This window comes from Pogoniulus pusillus, chromosome Z, assembly GCF_015220805.1.
Source record: "Pogoniulus pusillus isolate bPogPus1 chromosome Z, bPogPus1.pri, whole genome shotgun sequence".
NCBI lineage: Eukaryota > Metazoa > Chordata > Aves > Piciformes > Lybiidae > Pogoniulus > Pogoniulus pusillus.
The window spans coordinates 77,300,733-77,327,779 of record NC_087309.1 but is presented as its reverse complement, the minus strand read 5'-3'; the positions used below and the strand labels follow the sequence as shown (position 1 = coordinate 77,327,779).

The 27,047-nt window shown below is 42.0% G+C and overlaps 1 protein-coding gene across 1 annotated transcript in view; it reads right to left on the bottom strand.

Annotated features, from left to right (window-relative positions):
• AOPEP (aminopeptidase O (putative)) overlaps window positions 1–27,047 on the bottom strand; it is a 207,130-nt gene that overhangs the window by 114,509 nt on the left and 65,574 nt on the right. Inside the window, exons 5-9 of the mRNA XM_064176841.1 lie at window positions 25,863–26,052; window positions 23,932–24,041; window positions 19,568–19,670; window positions 19,342–19,449; window positions 3,212–3,255 (exon numbers count right to left, since the gene is read on the bottom strand). Of these exons, the coding sequence (XP_064032911.1) occupies window positions 3,212–3,255; window positions 19,342–19,449; window positions 19,568–19,670; window positions 23,932–24,041; window positions 25,863–26,052 (555 nt within the window). The remainder of the gene's footprint in view (window positions 1–3,211; window positions 3,256–19,341; window positions 19,450–19,567; window positions 19,671–23,931; window positions 24,042–25,862; window positions 26,053–27,047) is intronic.

The window sequence follows — 27,047 nt, the reverse complement described above, 5'->3', positions numbered from 1 at the left end:
CTTCTCGCCATTAACCCTTTGCACACAGGAATAGGCTTAAGGAGAAGTTAGAAAATTTGGAAAGACCAGAAGGTAGTGCTGTGCCTGTCTGATGTTAGTATTCAGGCTGCTGTGGAGGGCCCATAGGCCCCAAAATAGGTTTATTTATGCCTTGTCCTGCCTGGACATGTTTTTCTGCCCATAACCAGAGGTAAACACATAACGAGCACAAAGGGATGCAACAGACCTGGTGCCATAAAGTCTGACCTGCCCAGGGCCCCTGATTGTGTAAGGTGGTTGTGTAAGGCCCCACATGCCCAGCTCGTGCCTGCCTAGTGTAAGCACCATGTGATTCCCATATTTGGGAGGTCCAGGCCTGTGGCTTTTGCCTATTATGGCAAGGTTTGGCTAACTGCCAACCTGATTGGTCATTCTAGTGGTAAAAGGGCTATTAATCTCAGCCCACATTTGATAAATAGAGGCACACAGGTAAACACTGTGCTCACTCATTATTGGGCTTAGACTCACCAGCACTTATGCCTGCCTGTGCACCCACCTGCAGTGCATCTGCCTTTACAGAGCTCAGTCTCCCAGCCAGCCATGCACACCTGCATGCCACTGTGGTGAGTTATCAGGGCTAGATCCTGTATTGCCTGCCTTTACCTACAGAGCTCAGTATCCTGTGTGGCCGTGCACCCTATTGCATGCCCACTTCCTTATTATTGCCTGGTGCGCACCACTGCCACTGAGTTACCAGGAGCAGACTCCACTTGTCTGCACGCGATCAGCCTCTGTAGCCAGCATGACACTGTGATGACACTGCATGGCATCGTACTCCTTCTGCACCTGAGGTCCTGCCTAAGAATCCCTGGAGAGAGCATCCAGAAGAAGCCAGGAGACAAGGGCAGAGATTGCATCCTTTGCCAGGAGAACAAGGTCAGAGACCGTCATTTCCCCAGAAGCCAGGAAGATTCTCCTTTCCCCCGAAGCTGGGAAGAGTCTCCTTTGCCCTGAAGCCGGAAGGATTCCAGCCTCAAAGTCCACGGGCAAAGAGTCCCCTGAAGACTGGACACTGGTATAGGCTGTGACGTAGCCCCAGAGGGTAATTGAGAATTAGTCAGAATTTGTGAGTAAATGCTTTAATACCTCTGTAATTTCTATTGCCTCCTGCCATAGAGCAGAAGGAGCTTTCAGCCCACCTGCTGGGCAAGCAGCGTATTGACCTCAAGCAGTATTTGCCACAGGGAAATTCCTCTTTCTGTTTGTAGTTTGAATTGTTTGCTAGTTATTAATAAGTTATGGTTTGGTATTAATCCTGGAATGTCTTTCATAACCATGTAGATACTTTTAATATTTAAATTCAGTGGCTGGGGGTGGTGAGAGTTCAGAATATTGAAGTTAATAAATATGTATTTTTATAGAATATTATCTCACACCAGTTAATTTCTCCCCTCCGCCACAATGGGCGTAGGCGGCAGAATACCCCTCTGCGACACAGGCACAGTTCAGAAGTAGATAAATTCTGCTGCAGAATGAATGCCTACATCTAATATGCCATTAAAATTGAGTCAGAGCAGGAGGTGAAGTATATGTGCCTATAAACTAGGCATATAATCCTCCTTTGAGTACAGAATGCGGCATAACTCAGTGAATACCACTGAAGAAATTATGTCTGTATCTTCAAACTGTTCATTACTGGAAAGTATTAAAAAAACTCTTATAACTAAAAATTAAAGGAATTAAGTACTGGAAGAATGAGAAACTTTTTATATGTAGTCTCTTGTATCTAACAGTAGAAAGCTAAAGTTGTATTACACCAATGCGGTAAGTACAGAAAAGTTCTACACTGCTAATGTTAATCTTGTTCTCATTACAGAAGTAAATTCTGCTATTAGTTGTTGCCACAACTAGGGACAGCATTAGGCTAGATTCCATACTACCAATGTCTTTTTTCTTCTTCTCTTGTTTTTTGCTTTATGATTAAGCCCACCTCCAGTATAAACTTCAGTATATTGGAATGATCAGCATTTTTCAAATAAGAATGGTAGAGTTGAAGAAGACTGGGAGTTCTTGTGTGCTACAAAGAGTTTTGTTGCTTCAGCCTTGAAATGCATTTCAGTCCTGCAACTGAAACTTTGTGCAATGAAATAATTCATTAGCAGAGAGTATCAAGGATTATTTAATTTTTCTCTTTCCTTCTGATTTTACCTCAGGCTAATATCTGTGTACTAACAATAGAATACATTCAAGAATGAAAAAAACATCTTTGTAGCAGGTAAGAAATATAGGCCATTTGTATATCCAGATGGTATTGTTGTTGCTACCTACAATCAAAGGTTGTTTTGTCAGTGGATAAGTTTAGATATGTTCATATATGTTTGATTGTAAAATGAATCACCACAGACATGAAGTTATGTTCATACATTCTGGAGTGCAAATAGAGAGATACACTTGTTTTCCATTATTCCCAATGAAAGTTTAAGTATTTTGGCATGTTTCTAGGTGGAAAATTAGATTCTTATTCAACTAACATTTTTACTTGGTTTGAGCTTCACAGAACAAACAGCTCAAACATTGTATTAACAATGTAAGGTGTAATCATGACAGTAAACAATAAAATTTCTCATATATTCCATTCAATATTCTTGGTTATATTTGGGTCTTTGGCTAGTCACATGTAGGAGGATTTTGAAGGACACATCAGGCAATTAACACTGCATTTCCATTAGTGTTTTCCATCCTTTCCTGATTGGCACACTGTGTGGCAGGGAGGGGATGCTGTCAGACTACTGCTTGAGAAAAATCCATCTTCTCTGGTTTCCCACATCCACTGCAAAGCTCTGGCCTCCTTGCTGTAGGGTGCCATGTACCAGAAGCAGCTGGCAGGAAGATCACAGATTAATCTAAGCAAACAGTTGTGCCTGGCACTTCAGATTGCATAGCGAACACAGGACATCACTGCTGCTGGAACTTCCAGACTAAAGGCATTGCCTGGGGGGGAGCATGAGATAGCAATAACACAGCAAGTCTTGTATTTTTGTGTATATATATGTACAAGAATTTTCATATATACATACACATATATACAGATACATACATATGTATGCGCACTTGAAAAAGAAAAGGCAGAACAATACTAAAAGATATTCTACTGCTTCTGTGTAGCACAGCAGATATTTAAATCTGATTTCTACTTTCTTCTTTTCATTTTCTAGCATTGGTTATAACTTACTTTTTTTGTTCAGGGATGTCTTCCAACAGCATGCAAAGAAAGTCCTGGGAAATGAACAAAGCAGCGCAGTTAGTATATTTATGAAGACATAACTCATGTCTGCATTGTTAGTGAGCAATGGATTGTTAAAGACTGCAGATAACAGGAAGATAAGAAGTTTATATATCCACTGTGGTGACATATTGCTCGGTTATTTATACAACATATGTTATGTTTGTCAGCTTCACAACCCACTCAAGGAAAAAGTGTCAATATTGAAAGAAAATGGGCTTTTAAAGCCTCTTGGCTATTTTAACACAATCCCACACCGGTGGCTTTTCTTTATTCGGTAATATGTACACACACTTAAACTATATTTAAAACTGTTAAAAGTTGCAGATTCACATACCCAAATGCTGAGAATGCTAAGAATTAAGAGTGGTTATGCTCTCGCCAACGTGCTCACTCTTTCACACTGTCTTTAATTATACAACCACATTTCCTCTTAATGCACATACTTGATTGGAAGATCACATCTACTCCTCATTCTGTCACAAAATTCACGATGTTGCTGCCAACCACACCAAGTAAGGAACAAATTCTTCAGAGAAAAGGTAGCTGGGATATTTAATTTTTCTTTTTTTTCAAGGAAAGTGCAATGCCAACGAAAAAATACTACTACAGCAGCACGAGGCTCAGAAAGTGACTCTTGACATTGCTCAAAAGTTCTCTGGCCCTCTTGCTATACCTGACCTAATTTTATTGACCATCACTTTAACAGAATGCAGTCCTCTGAACAAAGAATTTATTAATATGAATTATTCATTTATATGTTATTTCATAAAACAATACATCTTCATTAATCATAGAATCATAGAATCAACCAGGTTGGAAGAGACCTCCAAGATCATCCAGTCCAACCTAGCACCCAGCCCTAGCCAATCAACTAGACCATGGCACTAATTGCCTCATCCAGGCTTTTCTTGAAGACCCCCAGGGACAGTGCCTCCACCACCTCCCTGGGCAGCCCATTCCAATGCCAATCACTCTCTCTGGCAAGAACTTCTTCCTAATATCCAGCCTATACCTACCCTGGCACAACTTGAGACTGTGTCCCCTTGTTCTATTGCTGGTTACCTGGGAGAAGAGGCCAACCCCCACCTGGCTACAGCCTCCCTTCAGGTAGTTGTAGACAGTAATAAGATCACCCCTGAGCCTCCTCTTCTCCAGGCTAAACAGGCCCAGCTCACTCAACCTCTCCTCATAGGATTTGTGCTCCAGGCCCCTTACCAGCTTTGTTGCCCTTCTCTGGACACGTTCCAGCACCTCAACATCCCTCTTGAATTGAGGGGCCCAGAACTGGACACAGAACTCAAGGTGTGGCCTGACCAGTGCTGAGTACAGGGGAAGAATAACCTCCCTTGTCCTACTGGCCACACTGTTCCTGATGCAGGCCAGGATGCCATTGGCTCTCTTGGCCACCTGGGCACACTGCTGGCTCACCTTCAGCTTACTATCTATCAGTACCCCCAGGTCCCTTTCCTCCTGGCTGCTCTCCAGCCACTCTGTCCCCAGCCTATAGCGCTGCTTGGGGTTGTTGTGGCCAAAGTGCAGAACCCTGCACTTGGCCTTGTTAAATCTCATCCCATTGGCCTCTGCCCACCCATCCAGCCTGTCCAGGTCCCTCTGCAGGGCTCTCCTACCTTCCAACAGATCCACACCTGCTCCTAGCTTGGTGTTATCTGCAAACTTACTGATGCTGGACTCAATCCCCTCGTCCAGGTCATCAGTAAAGATACTGAACAGGACTGGGCCCAGCACTGATCCCTGGGGAACACCACTTGTGACTGGCTGCCAACTGGATGTGGCACCATTCACCACCACTCTCTGGGCTCTGCCATACAGCCAGTTCTTGATCCAGCACAGAGTGAATCTGTCCAAACCATGAGCTGCCAGCTTGGCTAGGAGCTTCTTGTGGTAGACAGTGTCAAAGGCTTTGCTGAAGTCCAGGTAGACTACATCCACAGCCTTCCCCACATTCACCAGGCAGGTAAGCTGATCATAAAAGGAGATCAGGTTGGTGAGGCAGGACCTGCCCTTCCTAAACCCATGCTGGCTGGGCCTGATCCCTTGGCCATCCTGAAGGTGCTTTGTGATGGCACGCAAGATTACCTGTTCCATGACCTTGCCTGGCACTGAGGTCAGGCTCACAGGTCTGTAGTTTTCTGGCTCCTCCTTACAACCCTTCTTGTGAATGGGTATCACATTGGCCAGCTTCCAGTCTTCAGGGACCTCTCCAGTGAGCCAGGACTGTTGATAAATGATGGAGAGTGGCTTGGCCAGCTCAGCTGCCAGCTGTCTCAGCACCCTAGGGTGGATCCCATCCGGTCCCATGGACTTGTGAGGATCCAAATGACGCAGCAGGTCCCTTACTGCTTCCTCATGGATTAGAGGGGGACTGTACTGGTCCCTGACTCCATCCAATAATACTAATCTTTTTTCTAGGCTAATGCTGTTCCTCACTGCAACATCTGAGTAACAATGTTTGTGTGTTAGGGACGCAAAAGAAAACCGATTCCATCATTGAAACTACTGGTAACTGTGCTAGTTTGAAGCAGGCTAGAATGTTTTGGTAAGAGAAAGTAGACAATTGGCTGTGAAAGGAAAACATTGGTGATGTCTCCTTCCCTCAGAGTCTTGCTGAAGAAGAATGTAAACATTAGATAACACTTTTCGCCATTTTTTACTTCACTCTCGGGCTGGGCTTTGACTGAGCTGCATCTCCCTAACATCTCCTGCCACTCACCTTTGCTTCATAACCTCTTGGCCGAACCTCTATTCTTCCTTAGGACTGGGGTAAGGTTGAGAGGGGCAGGGGGAAGGTGCAGGGGTGGTTGAGAGCCCCTCCTGGGGACTCAGGTTTCTGGGAGGGGAGTTGTGTTTTTGTATTACTTTTTACCTTGTATATTTCTGTATATAGCTGTATATACTGTAAATATCTGCTTGTATATTGTGCTAGCTGTAAATAAATTGCTTCATTTATATTCCCAGAGTCCAACTGAGTTAGCTGGGGTACCTTCTAAAGCGTGGGGGGGCGGATAACAGCCAAACCACCACAGTAACACAGCTGACCTTTCCTCCTTCAGGTTACAGGTGAGATTCAGACTATGATGTGGTGGCTGCAAAATGTGCTTGCAACAAAACCTAAGTTACACAGTGCTGGACTCGGTGCTGTGGCAAGAATGCCATCGCTAGGTGTGCCAGGAGTCCTTCTGTCCTAAGTACAGAGTATGGCTGACATCATGATAAAATGTGAAATCCTCTTATTTCATACAACTACTTGCAGTTTTGTACTGTTATTCTATGTATAAACAAATAACTGCTGTCTCTTTCCATTTTTTGAAGCTGTGCTGGAAGTACAGAGTAAGCTTACATGGAAATATGAAAAGATATAGATCGTAATTGGAATAGTTTCAAAAACATGTAAAAAGTAATACTGAAGTGGTCACACTTGGCAGTGTTTGGACTGTCTCTGTATACAGTAAGACAGCCTGACTTAGTTATTGGATTGCACCAATTTTTGCAATCAGTCCTACAGTATATTTGCAGCTACCTCTCGTGTTTTTGTATTCTCTACTATGAAATTAAACATTTCCTTTATGATTAAAGCTTTCTTAATTTTTCAAAATCCAATTAAGGTAGTAATCACTGATCCTGGTTTGACTTGGAATAGAACCAATTCTGTTCAATTGTTTTACTTTTCAGTAACTGCAATTAACAGCACATTTCCACAGACAGTATCTGCTTCTAGTAGAGATAATGTTCAATATCTACAGTTAGTACCAACAATTCATATACAGACCAGGGTCACTGCTCAATATTGTGTACTTCATTGAGGGAGCAGGTTAAAAGGTGACCCTAAACTGACCAACAAGATATTCTATTCCATATACATCACAATTGGCATAAAGTTGAGGGATCACAAGGGTTAACCTCCTTTTCTCAGTGGTGTGTGAGGAGGACTCTGTTCTGCCTTTGATCTTGATCTGTGTATTCCCGAATCTAGTTGCAGAATCCAGACTCTTAGTCTGATTCCCATTTGCCACAGAGTCCAGTTTGGCGTTTCCCCAGTGCCTGTGCACAGCATCAGTGGTGACAGTCATGTAATTGCCGTCAAGGGGATTTGGTTTGATATCAGGCCTGTATATACTTATATACATTTTATTTAGATGTTTGTTGGTTTGTTTTTCATTGAAGCAGTTTTAGTCTTCTTTTCCAACCCACAACTCTCTCTCCCTCATTCCCTTTCTTTTCTGCTTTTGCAAGGGAGAGAGGTTAATAAAGAGCATCTGTCACTCATTCAGTGGCCAGTCCAGCCCTAGCCAGAGATGCCATCATAGAATCATAGAATCAACCAGGTTGGAAGAGAGCTCCAAGATCATCCAGTCCAACCTATCCCCCAGCCCTGTCCAATTAACCAGACCATGGCACTAAGTGCCTCATCCAGACTTTTCTTGAACACCTCCAGGGACGGTGCCTCCACCACCTCCCTGGGCAGCCCATTCCAATGGCAAATCACTCTCTCTGGCAAGAACTTCCTCCTAACGTCCAGCCTATACTTCCCCGGCACAATTTGAGACTGTGTCCCCTTGTTCTGTTGCTGGTTGCCTGAGAGAAGAGGTCACCCCCCACCTGGCTACAATGTCCCTTCGGGTAGTTGTAGACAGCAATGAGGTCACCCCTGAGCCTCCTCTTCTCCAGGCTATACAAGCTCAGCTCCCTCAGCCTCTCCTCATAGGGTTTATGTTCCAGGCCCCTCACCATATTTTTAGTTCATCTATTTTGATGCTCAAAAACAGAATAGGAAAATATGTATTACCACTTCTCTCAAGTTTGCATAGCTTTTAACATTTGTCTATTATCAAGTCTGCATGTCATATCCCATTGTTAGTCTGGCTTTACAGTTGTTCATAATTCTGCCAAACTTGAACAAAGTGGAGTGAAATGTTACTGTTGGACTTTTTTTTTTTCCTCTCCCCCACCAGATGAAACATCTTAGAAGTGTCCAAAAGAAAAGTTAAGGGATAATGTGTGTGTGTGTGTGTGTGTGTGTGTGTGTGCGTGCATGTGCACGCATGCATGCTAAGCTTTTATGGCACTTCTTTAGGAGGTTCTAGTGACCTTACACTTTGAAGCAAGGACTTCTAGATGACCAGGGTAATCATAAATAAATGCTGAGTCAGATTGCAGAACAAGTTATAGTCTGTTCTATGCCTTTGTTGCAACTAATTCAATGAAGCCAGAAAGAAAATACCAGTTAGAATTCACATGCCACCATAGCGCTACATTATTAAAAGACTGGCCCATATTCATGTGATTACACAATCTCTCTTCTCTACATACCCCTGTTGCTCTTCTCTGACTGGAAATTGAAATGCTTGAAAACAATTTTTCCCTATCCTGTATAAAGAAACTCTTATTCTGCTGTTTGTGGAATGTTATTGGTATTTGGCCAAACTGAAAAACCCTTTGCAAAATTAGTTCACATACATTCACGAAGGATTTCCTATGCCCTCACAATTAAATTCCCTAAATACTTTTGCTTGCTTTCGCCATAGTCTAACTGAATCCAACAATTTTAGTCACAACTGCAACCTTGGGCTGCTGCTGCGCAGATCAAATCTAGATACAGACTGTGAACTGAGATCAGTGAGTTTTATTTGCACTGTTAACATATGCAGCATGCCTGAGTCAAGGGAGAAGAAGAGTGGGAATCCAATAACTGAAAAGTAGGTTGAGAGAAGTAATCTTGAGAGCCCTAGGAATGAAATGAATGCTATATATTACTCCAATTCTCTTGAGCAATGCTCTGCATGTTTCTGCTCTCCAACTGTTGATCGCACATGTAGACACAATATAAAGAACACTATTAACAGAAAAAAATATACTCTCTTGAGAAAAAGCTCAGACCTAGCTATTTCAAGTATTCTATGACCAAAAGATAGTTTCAGTTAAATACTCTAAATGAAATATAAACAGGATACGTAAGAATATGACTAAAAGTGATACATCTAAAAGGACATTCAGCTGGCAACAAATAAAGTCCAAATAAATTTATATAAAATGTCTTGTGGCAATTACCTGCTCAGAGTTAAAATTTCCCTATCCATTATGCAGCTTGCAAATGATGTAACTAAATGATAAATGTTACTTTGTCTCTTTTGGGTGGAAAAATAAATAATAAGCATCTCCTCGTTCATATTCCTGACTTGTATTAAACAAAACAACTTATTGAGATCCCGTTGTAGGGGTTTTGGTAAAAAAAACACCTCCCACCAAGAGTAACAAGATTCCTCAACTGTATGTTCTGCCATCTGGCAGCAATCATTAACCAGACATCCTAATAAAGTAAGCCCCAGGCCACAGAACCACTGACCAGCTCCAGTCAAAGGCAACATTTGTTGCCCGTTTACCCTTCAGCAATGAACTGCATTTGGATCAGTAGCAATTTCCTAAAAGAAGAGGAGACCAACTACCGTGGCAAACAAAAGCACATAGCAGGATCTGACATGGGTTGGCAGCAAATATTCTTGTGGTTATTTAAGGTTATATAAGCCTCCTGGATGGCCTTGCCCTGGCATAATGCTAACTGCAGTTATTATCCCTGCGTGGCAGAGCTGAAGAAGATATCCCTGCCTGAAATGCCCAGATTCCAGCACTTTCACAGAAACCCATGCTAACATTCTATTCATACTAACAAGATGGAATTTGCCACCTTAGGTACAGTGTGAATAACTAAGTGATGCAAGTTTTAAATCACCCGGCTATATTACAAAATGGGTTTCTTTCAGGGGCCTAGGTCTTACACAAAAAAATATCTTTGTCCACATCAAAGCACCTCTGAGCAGCTAAGTCCATTCATGGACCAGGTAAACTGCAAAAGTGTATGTTGACTATCACTTCATTTGCTGAACAAAGTATTGGCATTCTCCTTACCTTATTGATGAGAAGGTTCAAACCAGGCCCCCGGGAGGTAGGTCATGGCATATGGCTTGAGTACACCTTTTCCTAATGCTTTGATACCAGAGCTTATGTCATCTCAAACTCACTTGAAATGTTTTAATTTCTTCAAAAGTCACTCTAATTTGATGTCAAACAGAGGTTGCTTCTATTTACCTTGTATAAACATAAGAACACATACATATACCAGAGAAAAATATGAGGGAAAATATCTGTTAATGTGCTAGTTTGAGACTAGCTGGAATATTTTGGTGAGAAAAATTAGATTATAGGCTGTGAAAAGGAAACAATGGTGATGTCTACTTCACTCATAAGCTTGCTGAGATATGTAAAAACAACACAAAACATAGATTACGAAGTGGCTCTCTGCCTGTACTATTCTCCCTGGCCTACTTTCTGTGTAATTAATTCTTCTGCTTTATAACCCCCCATGGCCAATCCTCCAAACTCACCTTGAATATAAGGCAAAGTCTGGGATAAGGTAGAGGGGTAGAAAGGAGATGCAAGGGTGGTTGGGAGCCCCTCCTGGGCACTCTGTTTCTTGGGAGGGGTGTTGTGTTTCTGTTTTATTTTTCAATTTGTATATTTCTGTATGCAGCTGTATATATTATCACACAATCATAGAATCAACCAGGTTGGAAGAGACCTCCAAGATCATCCAGTCCAACCTAGCACCCAGCCCTATCCAGTCAACTAGACCATGGCACCGAGTGCCTCATCCAGTTTTTTCTTGAACATCTCCAGAGATGGTGCCTCCACCACCTCCCTGGGCAGCCCATTCCAATGCCAATCACTCTCTCTGTGAAGAACTTCCTCCTAACATCCAGCCTGTACTTCCCCTGGCACAACTTGAGACTGTGTCCCCTTGTTCTATTGCTGGTTGCCTGGGAGAAGAGGCTACCCCCCACCTGGCTACAATGTCCCTTCAGGTAGTTGTAGACAGCAATGAGGTCACCCCTGAGCCTCCTCTTCTCCAGGCTAAACAACCCCAGCTCCCTCAGCCTCTCCTCATAGGGTTTGTGTTCCAGGCCCTGCTTGTAAATTGTGCTGAGCTGTAAATATAAAGCTTCATTCCTTAATTTCCAGCCATCTGAGCAGGTAACAAACACACCATCACAGTTAGATATCAATGGTTTTACATAGAGCCATCAGCTGTTCTTATTCAGTAAAATGCATTTGAGTCTGATTATTTAAAATACATTCCACTAAATAAAACAGAAGCTGGAGCTCTGATTCACCACTATGCTGAAACATCACATGCCTTGGGAATGTTCTGTTTGTTCTGGTGGGCATTAAAGAATTTACTTTTTTCATAAGAAATAACGTTACGTAACAAGCTACCACAATTTTAAGCTTGAAAGATGCTACGTGGAGGCTAAGCAAATATAAAAACTTGATGTCAGCAGAGGATTGAGAGGCTACTGTAACAGAAGTTGAAATGGAATAAGATACTTCTCAGCTGAAGACTTACTAAGTTCAGCAGCTATGGCAAGGATTAGTGTACTCTGTCACAAAACTCCAAGACATCTCCAGATTTATGTGTGAATTAATTCTCTGGTAGAAGACAATTGCATGTGTAAAACTTACTGCTCTTTTAAAGATCTTTATACTTGAGAGAAATGATACCAAGACATCTTTTAAATATAGTTATATTGCTGAACATTGAAATGCATGACATGTTAACTAACTTCCTATCAGTAACCTGTGTTATAAATGACCATAAGCCACCTGGGCTCCTCTTCACTACTTTGCTTTCTTCTCAGCTTCCATTTCTAGCCCTACTTTGTTCTGATCTCTCTGTCCTTTAAAATATGAAATTTGTTATGAAAAGAAAAATCTGAAAAAAAATGTTTTCTCACCCAAAAAAATCCTGCCCTCTACTGTCACAGGCTGCAATACCGTAGTATCAGGGGTGATAAGAGACGGGGAGAAGGCGCAACATAAGCGAGTTTCAAATCCAATCCAATCTGTTTATTGCACCCCAAGCAGGGGTTTATATACTTTTTTATCAGAAGGCTACATAATAGGATTACAACATCATGTTAGAGTCTGATTGGTTATACACACCTACGTTAGGACTATGTTAGGATTACACACTACTTGGCGTGGACATTCTTCATATTCTCTCAACAACACCTGTATTGTGTCTGGCAATTCTAAGTCAGCAGAGATAGGCAAAAACCACAAACTCCAGGCTTACACTTGTTTACATTCATTACACCATCCTCTAAGGTCATTCCAACCTTCCACTTTAACTCTGCACTTACTGAACTCTCTCCTGTCCATGGCTGGACAGTAGCTGCACCACAGTCACACAATTCTATAAAATCACTGTGTTTAATGTTACTATAATCCAACACTCTACCATAACTTCTACTAACCTAGTCTTACTAATACTTCAAGCACAACATTTCATATGTTTGCTCTTTCGAGATATTTGTACTGAAATAGAGCTGTGATATGAAGCTAGTCAGATTTTTATACACAAACACAACGTGTTGTTGTCAAAGCATGTAATGTAATTAATGAACTGCCACATACTTAAGCATTGTAAACACAGTTAATCTCAGGTTAAAATGGCTGACCTTGTGAAGTTTATTCCTTATTGCCTTACACTTACTAAAATTTGAAATGATGAATGGAAGGAAAAGCATATGCTTGGCAAATGAAGTTCCTATGAGCAATAAACAGAACAAAATGCCAGGCATGCTCCTATGAGAGCAAAACATACTCTACATAAATGAAGGAAAAGTCTCTGGGGGTAAAAAAAAACCTCCAAAACCTGACTTGTACTAATTACAAGTAGTCTCCACTTACATAAAAGAAAAGTGAATAAAGATTGCATGATGCATAATTAACAAAAAAGTATGAATATGTTAATTTAGGCAAGAAAAGGAACAGAAAACTACCTTAAACTGAGTAAAACTGATACACCTGTTTTCCAAGCAGATGAGACTGCTGAAAGCAAAGACCGATGTCCTAGAGTCTGCTATGGATGGACAGGGCCAGAGTTCACACCATGCCCCACTGATGTCAATAGTTGTTTGCTCAAGCTCACAGGTCATAAGCATGGAACAGCTGGGGCTGAACCCCAGAGACATATTTTTAGTTAAACCTTATCTAAAGAAAAGTTTCTAAATGTCGAAGCATCAAAATATATGCACACTGCATGCTGAGACTTCCAGTTCTAGTTACAAGAGTTCTACAAGCTAATAGAAATTGGCTAAAATTGTATATGCCCATGCAAACCAGTGCGCAGGAACACGCTGATGTAGGGGCATGCACAGATCATTACACCTACTTTTAAAACTTTAAAGAGTATTATAACTTATCATTTTTTTCTGAAGCTCTGTGTCCTTGACTGTCATTTTACTACAGCAAACTCTAACTCTGTCAGGTGGATGAATACTACAGGTCTTGGGTTATCATTATAGCAGACAGAACTTCATGAAGCTTATGGCTTGCAAACAAATTCCCATTGCGTTCTCAGTTCAGTATCAAACTGAACAACAGCTTACCTGTGTATAGGAATATCAGCAGCTTGCACTCCCTTCTATTTATTTGTAGTCAGTAACACTATTATTTTTAAAGCTCATTTAAAGCTGTGAGTTCTCTCACAGGCAGAAAAATGGAAGATTTAAAAAAAAAATCATTCTCAAAGATTCTGGACTTGCTTTATTCATCTGTTGCTAACTCATCTAAAATAAACAAAAACTACTTTTAAAAACATACTAGGCACACAATCAAGATGAAGAAAAAGGCAAGATGATTAATGCTTCACATCTGAAGTAATTTCCCTTGCAGCTGCAGCCATCTAGGAAAAATAATACAAACACCACTAAAAACAAGACCAGTATTCAGAATATGGGCAATTATTTTCATTGGTTTTGCTTTCCTCAGCTTCACAATTCCTAAAACTGGGAATTTTTACAATTATTTTGGACAAGGTGGAATACAACACTACAATATTCAGACTTAGCATTTTCACCTCTACTTATTTTAAATCTTTTATTCACTTAAACACTGACAGTACATTCATTGAAGAAGAAACCTGAATAATAAACTTTGTACTAGCTTGACTTGATTGCCTCTGCATTTGCAAGTCCTGCTGCAATTACTTACCTACCTATTCCAGACACCAACATAAATATAACCATTAAGATTTTGTAGAAAGAAAGTAAATGCATTTACAAATGGATATAGCCTTATCTCCTTTGCATTTTTAACATAGTGACCTAACAACAGGGTGATAGTAAAATTCCCTTCCCAGCAACTTTAATATAAGCTGCATTTAGGCTGCTGTGAAACAAGGTAGAAGCACAAAAACACATGATAAAAGTGCACAGCTCTTTCTTCACCAGATGAAGTATCTTCAAATGAAGGGAAGTATCTTTTTCTGACCTATGTTCAACACATAGCTATGGGCACACTGCACATACACAAATAACAGTAAGCAGCCTAAGAAAGCTTACTCTTACTCTTGTTTAGATAGATAGATAGATAAACAACATATAGTATTTTTGCCTTTTGAGAGTAGAGTTAGATAACCTAGCAAACTGTCATTTTACAGCAGAATGTTGGTGGTGTGGAGGGCCTGTAGGCCTAAAATCAGGCTTATTTATGCCTGCTCTGCCTGGACATGTCTCTCTGCCTGCACCAGGGGTAAACCAGCACAAAGGGGCACAACAGACCGAGGCCATGAAGTCAGTTGCCCAGGACACCTGATTGTGTAAGCCCCCACATGCCCAGCTCATGCCTGCCTGGTGCTGGGCCCACCTGATTCCCATATTTGCAGTCCAGGCCTGTGGGTTTTGCCTAGTGTGGTAGGGTTGGGCTGACTGCCAACCTGATTGCTCATTCGAGTGGCCAATGAGGCCATCAACTCTCTGCCCACATTTGATAAATAGGGGTGCACAGGCTCACGTGCAGCCTTCCCCACATTGCTTGTGGCTCTGCCACATGCTTGCTTGCCTGCCTGTGTACTTCCTTGCAGCTTTATGCCTGCCTTTGGTCAGCAGTAGACCTGTGCTCAGACTGCTCGGAATCTTGCCTCTGCACCTGGAGATCCTGCCTGCGTACCCCTGGAGAGAGCAGCCAGCAGGATCCAGCAGCAAGGTCAGAGACTGACATTTCCCCTGAAACCGGAGGATTCCAGCCTTAAAGTCAACAGGCAGAGATTCTGAAGAATTGGACACTTGCAGTAGGCTGTGACGTAGCTCTGGAGGGTGATTTCTTATTAATCCAAATTTGAGTAAATACTTGAATGCCTCTGTAATTTCTATTACCTCTGCCATAAAGCAGAGAGCAGATTATAGTATAAGACCCCAAGCGGCACCAAGCTGCGGGGAAAACTCTCTCTCTGTTAATAGTATGCATGTTTGCTAGTTATTAATAAGTTTCTGTAGATATATATTCCCATAATGTCTTCATAACCGTGTAAAGAAGAATTTAATATTAAAGTTCAGTGGTTGGGGGTGGCAAGAGTTGAAATATTGGAAGTCAGTAAATATATATATATTTTATAAATATCCTCTCGCATTAATTAATTTCTTCCCTCTGCCTAATCGGCTTAGGTCACAGAATAACCCATCCGTGACAGCTGGGCAAAGACAGACCTCCCCAGCAGACAGGCAGTGCAATTACAATGCAATCTAGCTATCATGACTAGTAGTATAATCTGGTAGGGCATTTTGCAGCATTTAAAGTCTGTTGACACAACTCACCTTGCAACAACCAGAAGCAACAAGAGAACTTTTTCCCACCGAATGCAAACACCTTTATTACCATTGGACTAAAACAATGAGTTTTGCTTTGGGTTTAGCAGTTACATGATTTCAGTAATTTAAAAAAACTTTCTAGCTGTGTCATAGTGAAGGGTCACATTTATAACTTTTAGAACACCGTTCAGTAGACAAGGCTCATATAGTCACTTGGATTTTACAGACCATGCCTGTACCATACATAACTGCTGAACATCTCAGTAACATGGTACAGGAAACATCTGCAGCAGTGGAAACATTAAGTCCCTTAACACTCTAGACGTCCCTCCATAGGGCAGAACTGCTGTAGTAGAGCAAAAAGGTCTAACTTCTAGTTTACTTGAGTTACTAAAGAATCCACAGATCTGTGAGCTATTTGTAGGATGTATGTGCATATGTGCATACATCTCACCCCATAAGAGTAAGATTTAAAACTGCGAACATAGAATTGTTCTGGTTGGAAAAGACTGCCAAGATCATTAATTCCAACCATTATTTTACTCTACCCTATGTCCCTTAACACAACATCTATGCATTTTTTTAAACACCTCCAGGGGTGGTGTTTCAAACATCCCCCTGGGAAGCCTATTCCAGTGCATGATAATGCTTTCAGTCAAGAATTTTCATCTAAAATCGAGTCTAAACCTCCTTCTGTGCACCTTGAGGCCATTTCCTCTTGCTCTATCACTTGTTACTAGAGAGAAAAGACCAACCCTCACCTCACTACAACCTCGTTTCAGGTAGGGGTAGATAGCAGTAAGCTCTCTTTTCTCCAGACTAAACTATCCCCAGTGAAGCATCCACTTGTCCAAGACACGAGAAGCCAGGAGGATCCTGTGACAAACAGTGTCATACGCGGTATTAGGGTCCGCCTTCACCAAGCAGGTCACCTAGTCATAGAAGGAGACCAGGTTTGTCAAGCAGGACTTGCCCATCATGAACTCATGCTGACTGGGCCTGGTTGCCCTGGATATGCTGTATAACAGTACTTAAGCACTTAAGATAATCTGCTTCATGATCTTCCCTGCCACCAAGATCCAACTGACAGGTCTGTAGTTCCCCAGGTCCTCCTTATGTCCCTTCTTGTAGATGGGTATCATGTTTGCCAATCTCCAGTCAACTGGGACTTCTCAACTTAGCCAAGACTGCTGGTAAATGATGGGAAGTGGATTAGTGAGCACTTTCATCAGCACCCTTGTATGTGCTCTCTGGCCCCATAGTCTTGTGTATGTCTAAGTGGTGCAGAGCATGAGCAAAGAATCAGTATGGCTAGAAAAAACAGGAAAGTGTTAGACTCCATTCCCTCAAAATCACAGGCCTTTACACTGTGCTACAAGGAGACATTCATCACCATGCTTAATCCTCTCAAAAATTTCAACAATAACTGCAGAAAAGACAGACTTCAACAAAAAAAAACTGGTTTCACAAATTCACTCATACCTCATCTCCTCATTCCTGCCCTGCTGCTCACTGTCATCACACTGCTCTTCTACAGATGCCAAGTATTTGTCTCACGATGCCTTTAGTTTCAAACCTGTTTTTAACCATGATGAGCTCAAAGGACTGGTCACAGGCACCCCATGAATGACTGTTTTTACAGCTTTACTAAAGTGACGAGCTGCAGTGCCATCGTGCAAACCAGATTCATCATCAATAACATGATTTCCTAAAAACTCAAGTTTGGAGAGCTTCTCAAAACAACACTGGAGGACAAGACAGTTTCCCTTTTAATGCTACAGGCAGTGGCTATAGTTAAAATACATTGTGTCATGACTTGCTGAGTCAGTCTGTCTGAAGCTGTTCTACCTTAGATGGAATATTTATACACAATTTATGCCAGGAAAAGAACAAGCTATCACAGTATCATCAGGGTTGGAAGAGACCTCACAGATCATCAAGTCCAACCCTTTACCACAGAGCTCAAGGCTAGACCATGGCACCAAGTGCCACATCCAACCTTGCCTTGAACTGCCCCAGGGACGGCGACTCCACCACCTCCCCGGGCAGCCCATTCCAGTGTCCAATGACTCTCTCAGTGAAGAACTTTCTCCTCACCTCAAGCCTAAATCTCCCCTGGTGCAGCCTGAGGCTGTGTCACCTCGTTCTGGTGCTGGCCACCTGAGAGAAGAGAGCAACCTGCCCCTGGCCACAACCACCCCTCAGGTAGTTGTAGACAGCAATAAGGTCACCCCTGAGCCTCCTCTTCTCCAGGCTAAACAATCCCAGCTCACTCAGCCTCTCCTCATAAGGCTGTGCTCAAGGCCTCTCACCAGCCTCGTCACCCTTCTCTGGACACGCTCAAGCATCTCAACGTCCCTTTTAAACTGGGGGGCCCAGAATTGAACGCAGTACTCAAGGTGTGGTCTAACCAGTGCAGAGTACAGGGGCAGAATGACCTCCCTGCTCCTGCTGACCACACCATTCCTGATGCAGGCCAGGATGCCACTGGCTCTCTTGGCCACCTGGGCACACTACTGGCTCATGTTCAGACGGGTATCAATCAAGGTAAGTGGTTCAAGTGATTAATATACATACTTGGATTCAGAGAAGGAAGATTCTGATTCCTAATTCAATGCTAATTTTCACAATCAAGCCTTCACCGACCCAGGAAGGAATCCCTATGAGAGCAACTACCCTTCGGTATGGGCTGCCACTACATATTATCAAAGAGAGTCTACTGAAAGAAAAAATCAGCACATCCTATACATCCCTTCTTTAAGAGGTTATTTAAGTTTAGATTTAGTAATATAAATACTTCAGTAATAGAATGCTTTAGAAAGCATGGAAATGTGAACTACAACGGGAGGCTGTGATAAGAGTGTAATACAGAGTGATAGGGCCATTGCTCTGACTTAAGAAAGAGACAGTCCTCATAAGAAAAAAAATGTCTAATGATAAGTATTGAATAAAGCAGCATGCAGAGAGGAAGGAATAAAAGTCAGAAATCTAATGTGCATGCATTCCTGATTTATAGACATTTCAGTTACTTTCCTACTCTGTTTCTTCAGTGAAAAGACTGACTGATCACAGCTAAAATCCATGAGGTAAAAGACTACAGGAAACAATTCCAGTATGACAAATGATCTTTGAGAGCATAGTGCCTATGAACATTGACTTTTCAAGGCAGCCCATCCAAAAAAAACCCCACTCATTCACTGTTTACATGATCAGACACCAGCAGGGTGTCCAATTTACGCATCACTCTGGCAAAAAGCAACGTTCTGCCCTCTAGCAGGCAGGAATATCATCAATATTGTGAACTTACTGCTGCATCTCTTTTTTTTTTTTTTTCAACACAATCAGAAGTGGTGTTTGAGATAGCCAACCCAAAAATTTAGTGAATTTATTTCAGAAAGTGAGGAAGCACAGTACCTGAGACAGGACAAGCTGCCCATGGAACTTATGGACAAATTTTTGTAAGGATGCAAGGTACGTAGCCTCTCCTACTGTCCTCGCCAAAGACCGCAAAAGGAAATAACCCTGCAAGAAACGGAGCCAGAAACAAATATGATGATAGGAATTTGATGATGTCTAGAAGAAAGAAGTGTTTGTCGTATTAGCAAAGCAATTTCAATAAAAATCAGCTGACAACACTCACCTTCAAATAGTGAACCTGCATAAAGATTTTTTCTGCTTTAAGGCCGTGTTTGACAACAGATGCTCCAGATTCACTCAACTGTCCTGTGCTCTCCTTTTGGGGCCTAAAATGGTAACACACTTGTCTTGAATAATTAAGTTAAAAAAACCTGATACAAGTTCTCAGTTGTGAATTGCATAATAACTTGAGACACCTGAGACACAGTAAAAACCCGTGACTAGTTCACTCTTTTTCTTCACCCAAAGTAAATAACTTGGCTTAGAGAGACAGAGAAATTAATTCCATAATTTTAATGTACTTTTGGAGCCCATTACGGTTGATGTACTCTTTTCACTCTTTCAGCAGGACATTGGTTGCATGCCATTCTACAGTGCAGACACATTATGACAAATGAGAAAAAGGGAAGGAAAAAGGAGAGTGAGGGAGAGAGAAGATACTCAAGTCACCATGTTCAACTAGATATTTCTCTTCTTATACTTTGACACCAGCTTAATAGCTTACCTGGCTATAAGTGCAAGAATAAATTCTTTGATCTTCTTGCAATACATTGAAGAAGAAATAATGTTCTGTTTTTCATTCTGCTATTTGGGGTTGGAAGAAATCTCGTTGAAGTTTTAAAGGAGGAAGCCTTCCACACACACAGAGGTTTGTGATTTACAGTCAGTTATGTCTAGAACAAGCCTACTTCTTAACTCTCTGTTTTTTAAATACAGTATACCATCTGGTATGCCACAAATCTACAGTAGTGAAGTGTGGAGAACTAGGCTCAGACAGAGTGAAATGGCAGAAAAGCTACGTTTTTGTAAGCAGTGGCATCACAGGTGTAGTACTGAATCATAGAATCAACCAGGTTGGAAGAGACCTCCAAGATCATCCAGTCCAACCTAGCACCCAGCTGTAGCCAGTCATCTAGACCATGGCACTAAGTGCCTCATCCAGGCTTTTCTTGAACACCTCCAGGGACAGTGACTCCACCACCTCCCTGGGCAGCCCATTCCAATGGGAAATCACTCTCTCTCGCAGCAACTTCCTCCTAACATCCAGCCTGTACTTCCCCCGGCACAACTTGAGACTGTGTCCCCTTGTTCTGTTGCTGGTTGCCTGGGAGAAGAGACCAATCCCTACCTGGCTGCAACCTCCCTTCAGGTAGTTGTAGACAGCAATGAGGTCACCCCTGAGCCTCCTCTTCTCCAGGCTAAACAATCCCAGCTCCCTCAGCCTCTCCTCACAGGGTTTGTGTTCCAGGCCTTTCACCAGAGTCCTCTAGCTTTGTTTTCTTCCATCCAGAAAATGTCCCAGCTGTTTTGGGAGCCTAATCCTGTGACTGAAACAATCTCTTCAGTTCTAAATGTGCATTTTTACATAGCCCATCTTGGAAACCAAATATTTTTTCCCCTCACATCTATGGAATAGGGACAACGCAGTACCAGATTCTTCAAATCACACTACTCTTATACTTCTCATGAGCTAATCCCTGTATAAAATTTCTTTCACATCTATGTCTGCTTTGAGGAAAATATTCTTCCCTTTTTTGTATCAGTGTAATGGTTTCTTGTTAGAGTTTTGTCCGGAGTGCTAAACTTTTTTTTCCCACTCTTTAGGTGCTATAGGACCTTGTGCACTGCTTTAGGACCAGTGCACAAGAAATCCACTTCATACAGTAAAACCTGGATAAAATATAGATTCACTTTTAGAATGTTCCTAATACAGTCCATAATTTCTTTCAAGGAATGTCTTCCTTCAGCACTGAAAGATGGAGATAGACTACTGATTTCTTATTCTACAGTAACTGCAATTTTTCAAGTCAATGTAATATTGCAGACCTACTATAGGAGAGCAAAGACCTACCTATTTCCACTCTACATTAGCCTCCTGGAAAGAAGGCCTGCTGGTACTCCACATGCAATTTTTCATTGTTCTCTGAATATATATAATTTGCTGGTACTGTCTTTTGGAGCTGCTTCCTGCTGAAAAGACATCTACTTCTTTCATACCTGACTTTTTTTTTGTAGGTAGTTTATGTGAAATAAACTATAAAATAATATCAAATATCCATAATAAAATAATAATGCTGGTTGTCAGTTTGCTGAGTGTATGGCTTCACTTATTCTGCTACATGCAGGATACACAATTCATCAATAACCATGAAAAAGATTGATCAAAAAAGACCACAATTATTCAGTTGATGACATTTTTCAATGCCACGAATCACAGAATGGTTTAGGTTGGTAGTGACCTCAAAGATCATCCAGTTCCAACTCCCCATCATGGGCAGGGACAACTTTCATTAGAACAGGTCACTCAAAGCCTCATCCAACCTGGCCTCGAACACCTCCAGGGATGGAGCCTCCCTGGAACCTCCCTGTTCCAGTGGCTCACCACCCTCACTGTAAAGAACCCTTTCCTAACATCTAGTATGAATCTCACCTCTTCCAGTTTAAACCTATTACCCTTTATTCTGTCATTACAACAGCTTGTAAATAGTCCCTCCCCAACCTTCCTGTAGGCTCCCTCCAGATACTGGAAGGCCACTATAAGATCTCCTTGAAGCCTTCTCTTCTCCAGGCTGAAGAGCCCCAACTCTCATAGCCTGTCCTCATAGGAGAGGTGCTCCAGCCCTCTGATCATTTTTGTGGCCCTCCTCTGGACTTGCTCCAACAGTTCAATGTCTTTCTTGTGCTGGGGGCTCCAGAACTGTACACAGTACTTCACATGAGTTTGAATGAGGGCAAAGGGAGTAAAGAGAGTAAAGAGGGAGAATCCCCTCCCTTGCCCTGCTGGCCCCACTTCTGTTGATGCAGCCCAGGACACAGCTGCTGCCTGGGCTGCAGGTGCACACTGCCAGCTCGTGTTGAGCTTTTCATCAACCCAGATCCCCAGGTCCTTTTCCTCAGGGCTTTTCTCCAGACATTCACCATCCAGCCTGTATCTGTGCTTGGGATTACACTGACCCAGGTGCAGGACCTTACACTTGACCTTGTTGAATTTCATGAGGTTGGTCTGGGCCCACCTCTCCAGCCTGTCCAGGTCCCTCTGGATAGCATCCCTGCCCTCTCGCAAGCTGACTGTGCCACACAGCTTGGTGTCATCTGCAAACTTGCTGAGGGTGCACTCAAATCCTCTGTCTATATCACTGACAAAGATATTAAACAGCACTGGTCCCAGCACTGACCCCTGAGGGACACCACTTGTCACTGATCTCCAGGTGGACATTGTGCCGTTGATGACCACTCGGTGTGGTGAAGCCACAGAGAGGAATTCCTATGTTGGAAAACAGTTTCTAGTACCCAAATACAAAAGGCTTTTAGGTCCTACTGGGAAAGCACAAGAACAAGGAATGTATGAAAATATATGAAATGCTAACATCTAAAAGTTATTTATACAGAAGGTGGAGATCAATTTGCTCTGGATTTTCAATTAATGAAAGAAAAAATCAGGCATGATGTTTGAGGTTAACAATGTTTCAGCTGTGCAGTGAGAAGCTATTTTAAAATGTTAGCACAAAAACAGCTTAGCTAAGTATCATGGAAACTCTTCAATTACATCTATCTAAGAATGTGTTAGTGAAAACCTGCCTAAGACTGTGTGCACTACCTGTATTTCTGAGTAGCAGAAAGGCTTCCATGATTCAATCAGTGTAGAGATGATGTGAGGTAGAATTAGTAAATTTGATTCTCCTGGTTAAAGGCTGTGGGGAGATAAGCAGTGGAGATGTTAGGCTGCCACTCAAGATAGAAGACTATGGCAGATTCCCAAGAGACTAATAAGAAATCAGCCCAAGCAATGAATCATCAGCAAAGCAAGACTCTTTTTCTCTCTCTCTTTTCTTTTTTTTAATCTATTATGTTTAGTTATGTAAGAAGAAGCCTTGTGCTCAGTATTTGGTACCTAAAGACCAAAATCTTGTTTAAATATCATTAGTAATTTCTAAAGAGAAAGTAGATTTATATAGCTCATTATGCTTTTTCCTTTGTTTTTTGTGAAGTTTCATTCATTATATAGTATACTCCTGCATATAACAGATTAATTTTCAGCCCTAGAAAATTAATCTGTTACAGCTTCAAATAGTAAACTTTGCTCAGGAAATGCCTTTTTTTCCCCATTAATAGCATGTCTTATAGATTGCTTAGGGACATTTTATACCATGGTTTTGGAAAGATCTCTATAATAAAGAGAAAAGCAATTGTGTTGTACAGAAGACGAATAACCTAGTCAATTTAATTTGACTTTTCTTGAGGATGAAATAAGGAAACGCAGTGTGGATTTAATCAGATGATTTGGTTGTGTATCTTTTGAAAGACGACAATGGTGGAAAACAGGAGAGAGAACACGCAAGAGCAAAGATCAGACTCACAAATTGTTACCTCAAAACTTGTAGCTCTTCTTCAGAGTTCTGTACCTCATCTCTGAGCCGGCGCCAGCGAAGTAAGGCTTTCAATTCCTGTTGTCCTTTTACTTCATCATGTGACAGCTGCTTAGCACACACAAAAAACACAGATCACTGGTTGCTCCTTCCCAGCAGACAATAACAATTTCCAGAAAAACAAACTTGTTTTGTTGCCCTGTCATGTGTAGAAGATGCAGAAAATCATATCAATATCCATGAAAAAAGCCCCAAACACCCAACAATAAAATGCACCACTTGCTGCTATGTGAGTTAAGAGCAGCACTAAGGAAAACAGAAGCCTCACTGTGCACATCAAATCAATAGTCAGTGAAATAGTTCTGCCTGAGAAGAGAGATGGGCCTGTTGATCTCCCTTTTGTGTCCAGCAATAAGTGAACTGAATGTACAGTCTTGATACCTGTTGTAGTCGTTTTATTTGCATCTTTACTTTTCCCAGCCTGAAAGCAAAGAGCTGCTTTGTCCCCTGACTTCACTTTTCTTTCCTACTACTTCTGCCATATCCATGAAAGCTTCCTGTTGTCATTTCCCTCAGTTATGTAAATGTTAAGAGACCCATGCTTACAAAATAAATGCCAGGTGGTCAGCTTAAAAACAACTACTAATTTATTCTTCTCTATTATAAGAAAATATGGGAGATGGGAGAAAGTGAAAGCAGCTAACATTATCCTGCATTGCAGCAGTATTTCAGCTACAACTGAAGGTGTTGTCAGGCACTGTGGAATATACTCATAATCCTACAATTGTAAATTGCACAGCACCAAGGTTATTATTATTGACAACAACAACAACAACAACAATAATAATAATAATAGTTTTTTAAAAAGGGGAGGGGGAAGGAAAAAGAAGGCAACTTTCTGACCTTATTAATTAACAAGGGCTTACTTGTTGCTTACTCCTTTTCATTTATCTACATGGAAGGGTGTCTACTATAATGAAAGCACAGCCAAGTGGCTCACAAATGTTTACAATTAATGTGAAGAGCTCACAGCAGAGATCTGATATCAATACAAGGGCAGAGGTGAGTTTCAGGATCAGAAAGGAAAAGCAAAGTGTTTGCATAGCCTTACTTCCAGAAACACAGTAACTGACAAGGAATTCTGGTTTGCTCAGTATTATAAATATGTCTGAAGCCTAACCAAATGGAGACTCACAAGAGTGTATGATGTCAGCTCCTAGAACCACTTGTTCTTCCACAGATGGAGCTCTACACACTGAAGGTGTAGAAACAAGGCCTGACAGAAACACACTAACTCACAAAATTCTGGAAGTAGCAGAGGTGACACAGAGATAAGAACTGGATCTGAATACCACTTTACTAGCTGACATGCAATTATGAGGTTTCCACTTTCAAGCAGATGATGATTTCTAAGCCTCTGACATGAAGGTAACTCTTTCTGGGCAAAAGAAGAGGAAAACTATTTAAGTTTTTCTGTCCTATTTCATCAGCTTCCATTTTGTTTTGAGGTACACTTCTTGGATACTGACCAGACAAACCCAGACTATTTTCATTAGGCTGATGGAATATTACAATACTCAGTAAAACTCTGATGATCGTTCTAGTTTCAGAAACACAGCACAAGTGGAAAGAATGCACAGCAACTGCTCAATATCTGGATTTTCCTAACTGAGCAGTGCATTTATAGGAAGGTAATAACTGACAAGTATTTCCATTCTCATTCCCACTGGCCTCCACCCCTGAAAAGATTTAGTGTTCACTGCAGATCAGGAAGCATTTTGTATCTTTTAAAAATCCAGTTAGCATGCAAACTGCAGTATTATTTTGAAAGACTTCTCTTCAATGCACAGGAAGTTTGATTTGCATCTCAATCACAGCCGGGTGCATAATTTCTATTGCCACATAATTCAGTTGAGAAGTGATGTACCTTACCTGTTGAGCCCTAGCCCAAAATATATCTTCTAAAAAAGTGGCAAACCCTTCACTTAGCCACTCTTCAGTCCAATCACGAGCACCAATGGCCAGTCCAAACCAAGCATGAGCAATTTCATGGCACAGTCGTGTTCCACAGAGATGGCTCCCCCCTGGTAGTACACTCTGTGACAGGAAGATGATGTGTGGGCTGTACAACAGGAATGAAGGACAAAACACATTATTGACCTATTATACCATGCATTGTATTGCCATAATAATATATAGGCTTTATTAACTTGGTCAAGCCTCTGTCGTGCAGGGCCTGTCCGCCCGAACAGAGGCTTCTTTATGCCCCTACATGCCTGGACATGTTTTTCTGCCAGGACCCTTGGTTGTAAGCAAGGTGTGTAACACACACACACCCAACTCATGTATCCCTGGGGCAAGCCCATGTGATCCCCATATTTGGGAGAGTCCAGGCAAAGAGCCTCGTGCCTATTATCACAGTATCACAGTATCACCAAGGTTGGAAGAGACCTCACAGATCATCAAGTCCAATCCTCTACCACAGTGCCCAAGGCTAGACCATGGCACCAAGTGCCACATCCAACCTTGCCTTGAACTGCCCCAGGGACGACGACTCCACCACCCCCCCAGGCACTCTGATGGCCAAAGGGCACATTAATCTCAGCCCACAGTCCATAAAGAGGGATGCACAGGTGCACCACGTGTTCAGATCTGTTCAGCTCTCTGACCCTGCCTGAAGTGCAGCTCAGCCCTCTCTGACCCACCTTCAAGGATCAGACACAGAGTCTGACCTTCACCCGAAGCGCTCAGCCACTCAGACACACATGCTCGGATGCCACTGCATAGCTTCGATGCTCTCTGAGGCACAGACCTCATGCTTTGATTCAATTTGCAGCTAACCTGCCTGCGTACTTCAGATGCAGACCTCATTCAAGCCTGCGCCCATTTATATTTATAAGGAGCCTAGAACCTCCTAAGACCAGCTGTGCATATCTGCAAGCCATATCACTATCAAGACCTGATCCTGATCCTGCATTGACCTATGGAGCTCAGACTAGACTGCCAGCTTAAAGCCTGGTAAGAGAACCAGGAAAGCAGACTTCTGGATTGTCTGCACACATACACACAGCCTGCTACCCATGTGAAGGGACCATGCCAGAGCCAGCATGGACATTC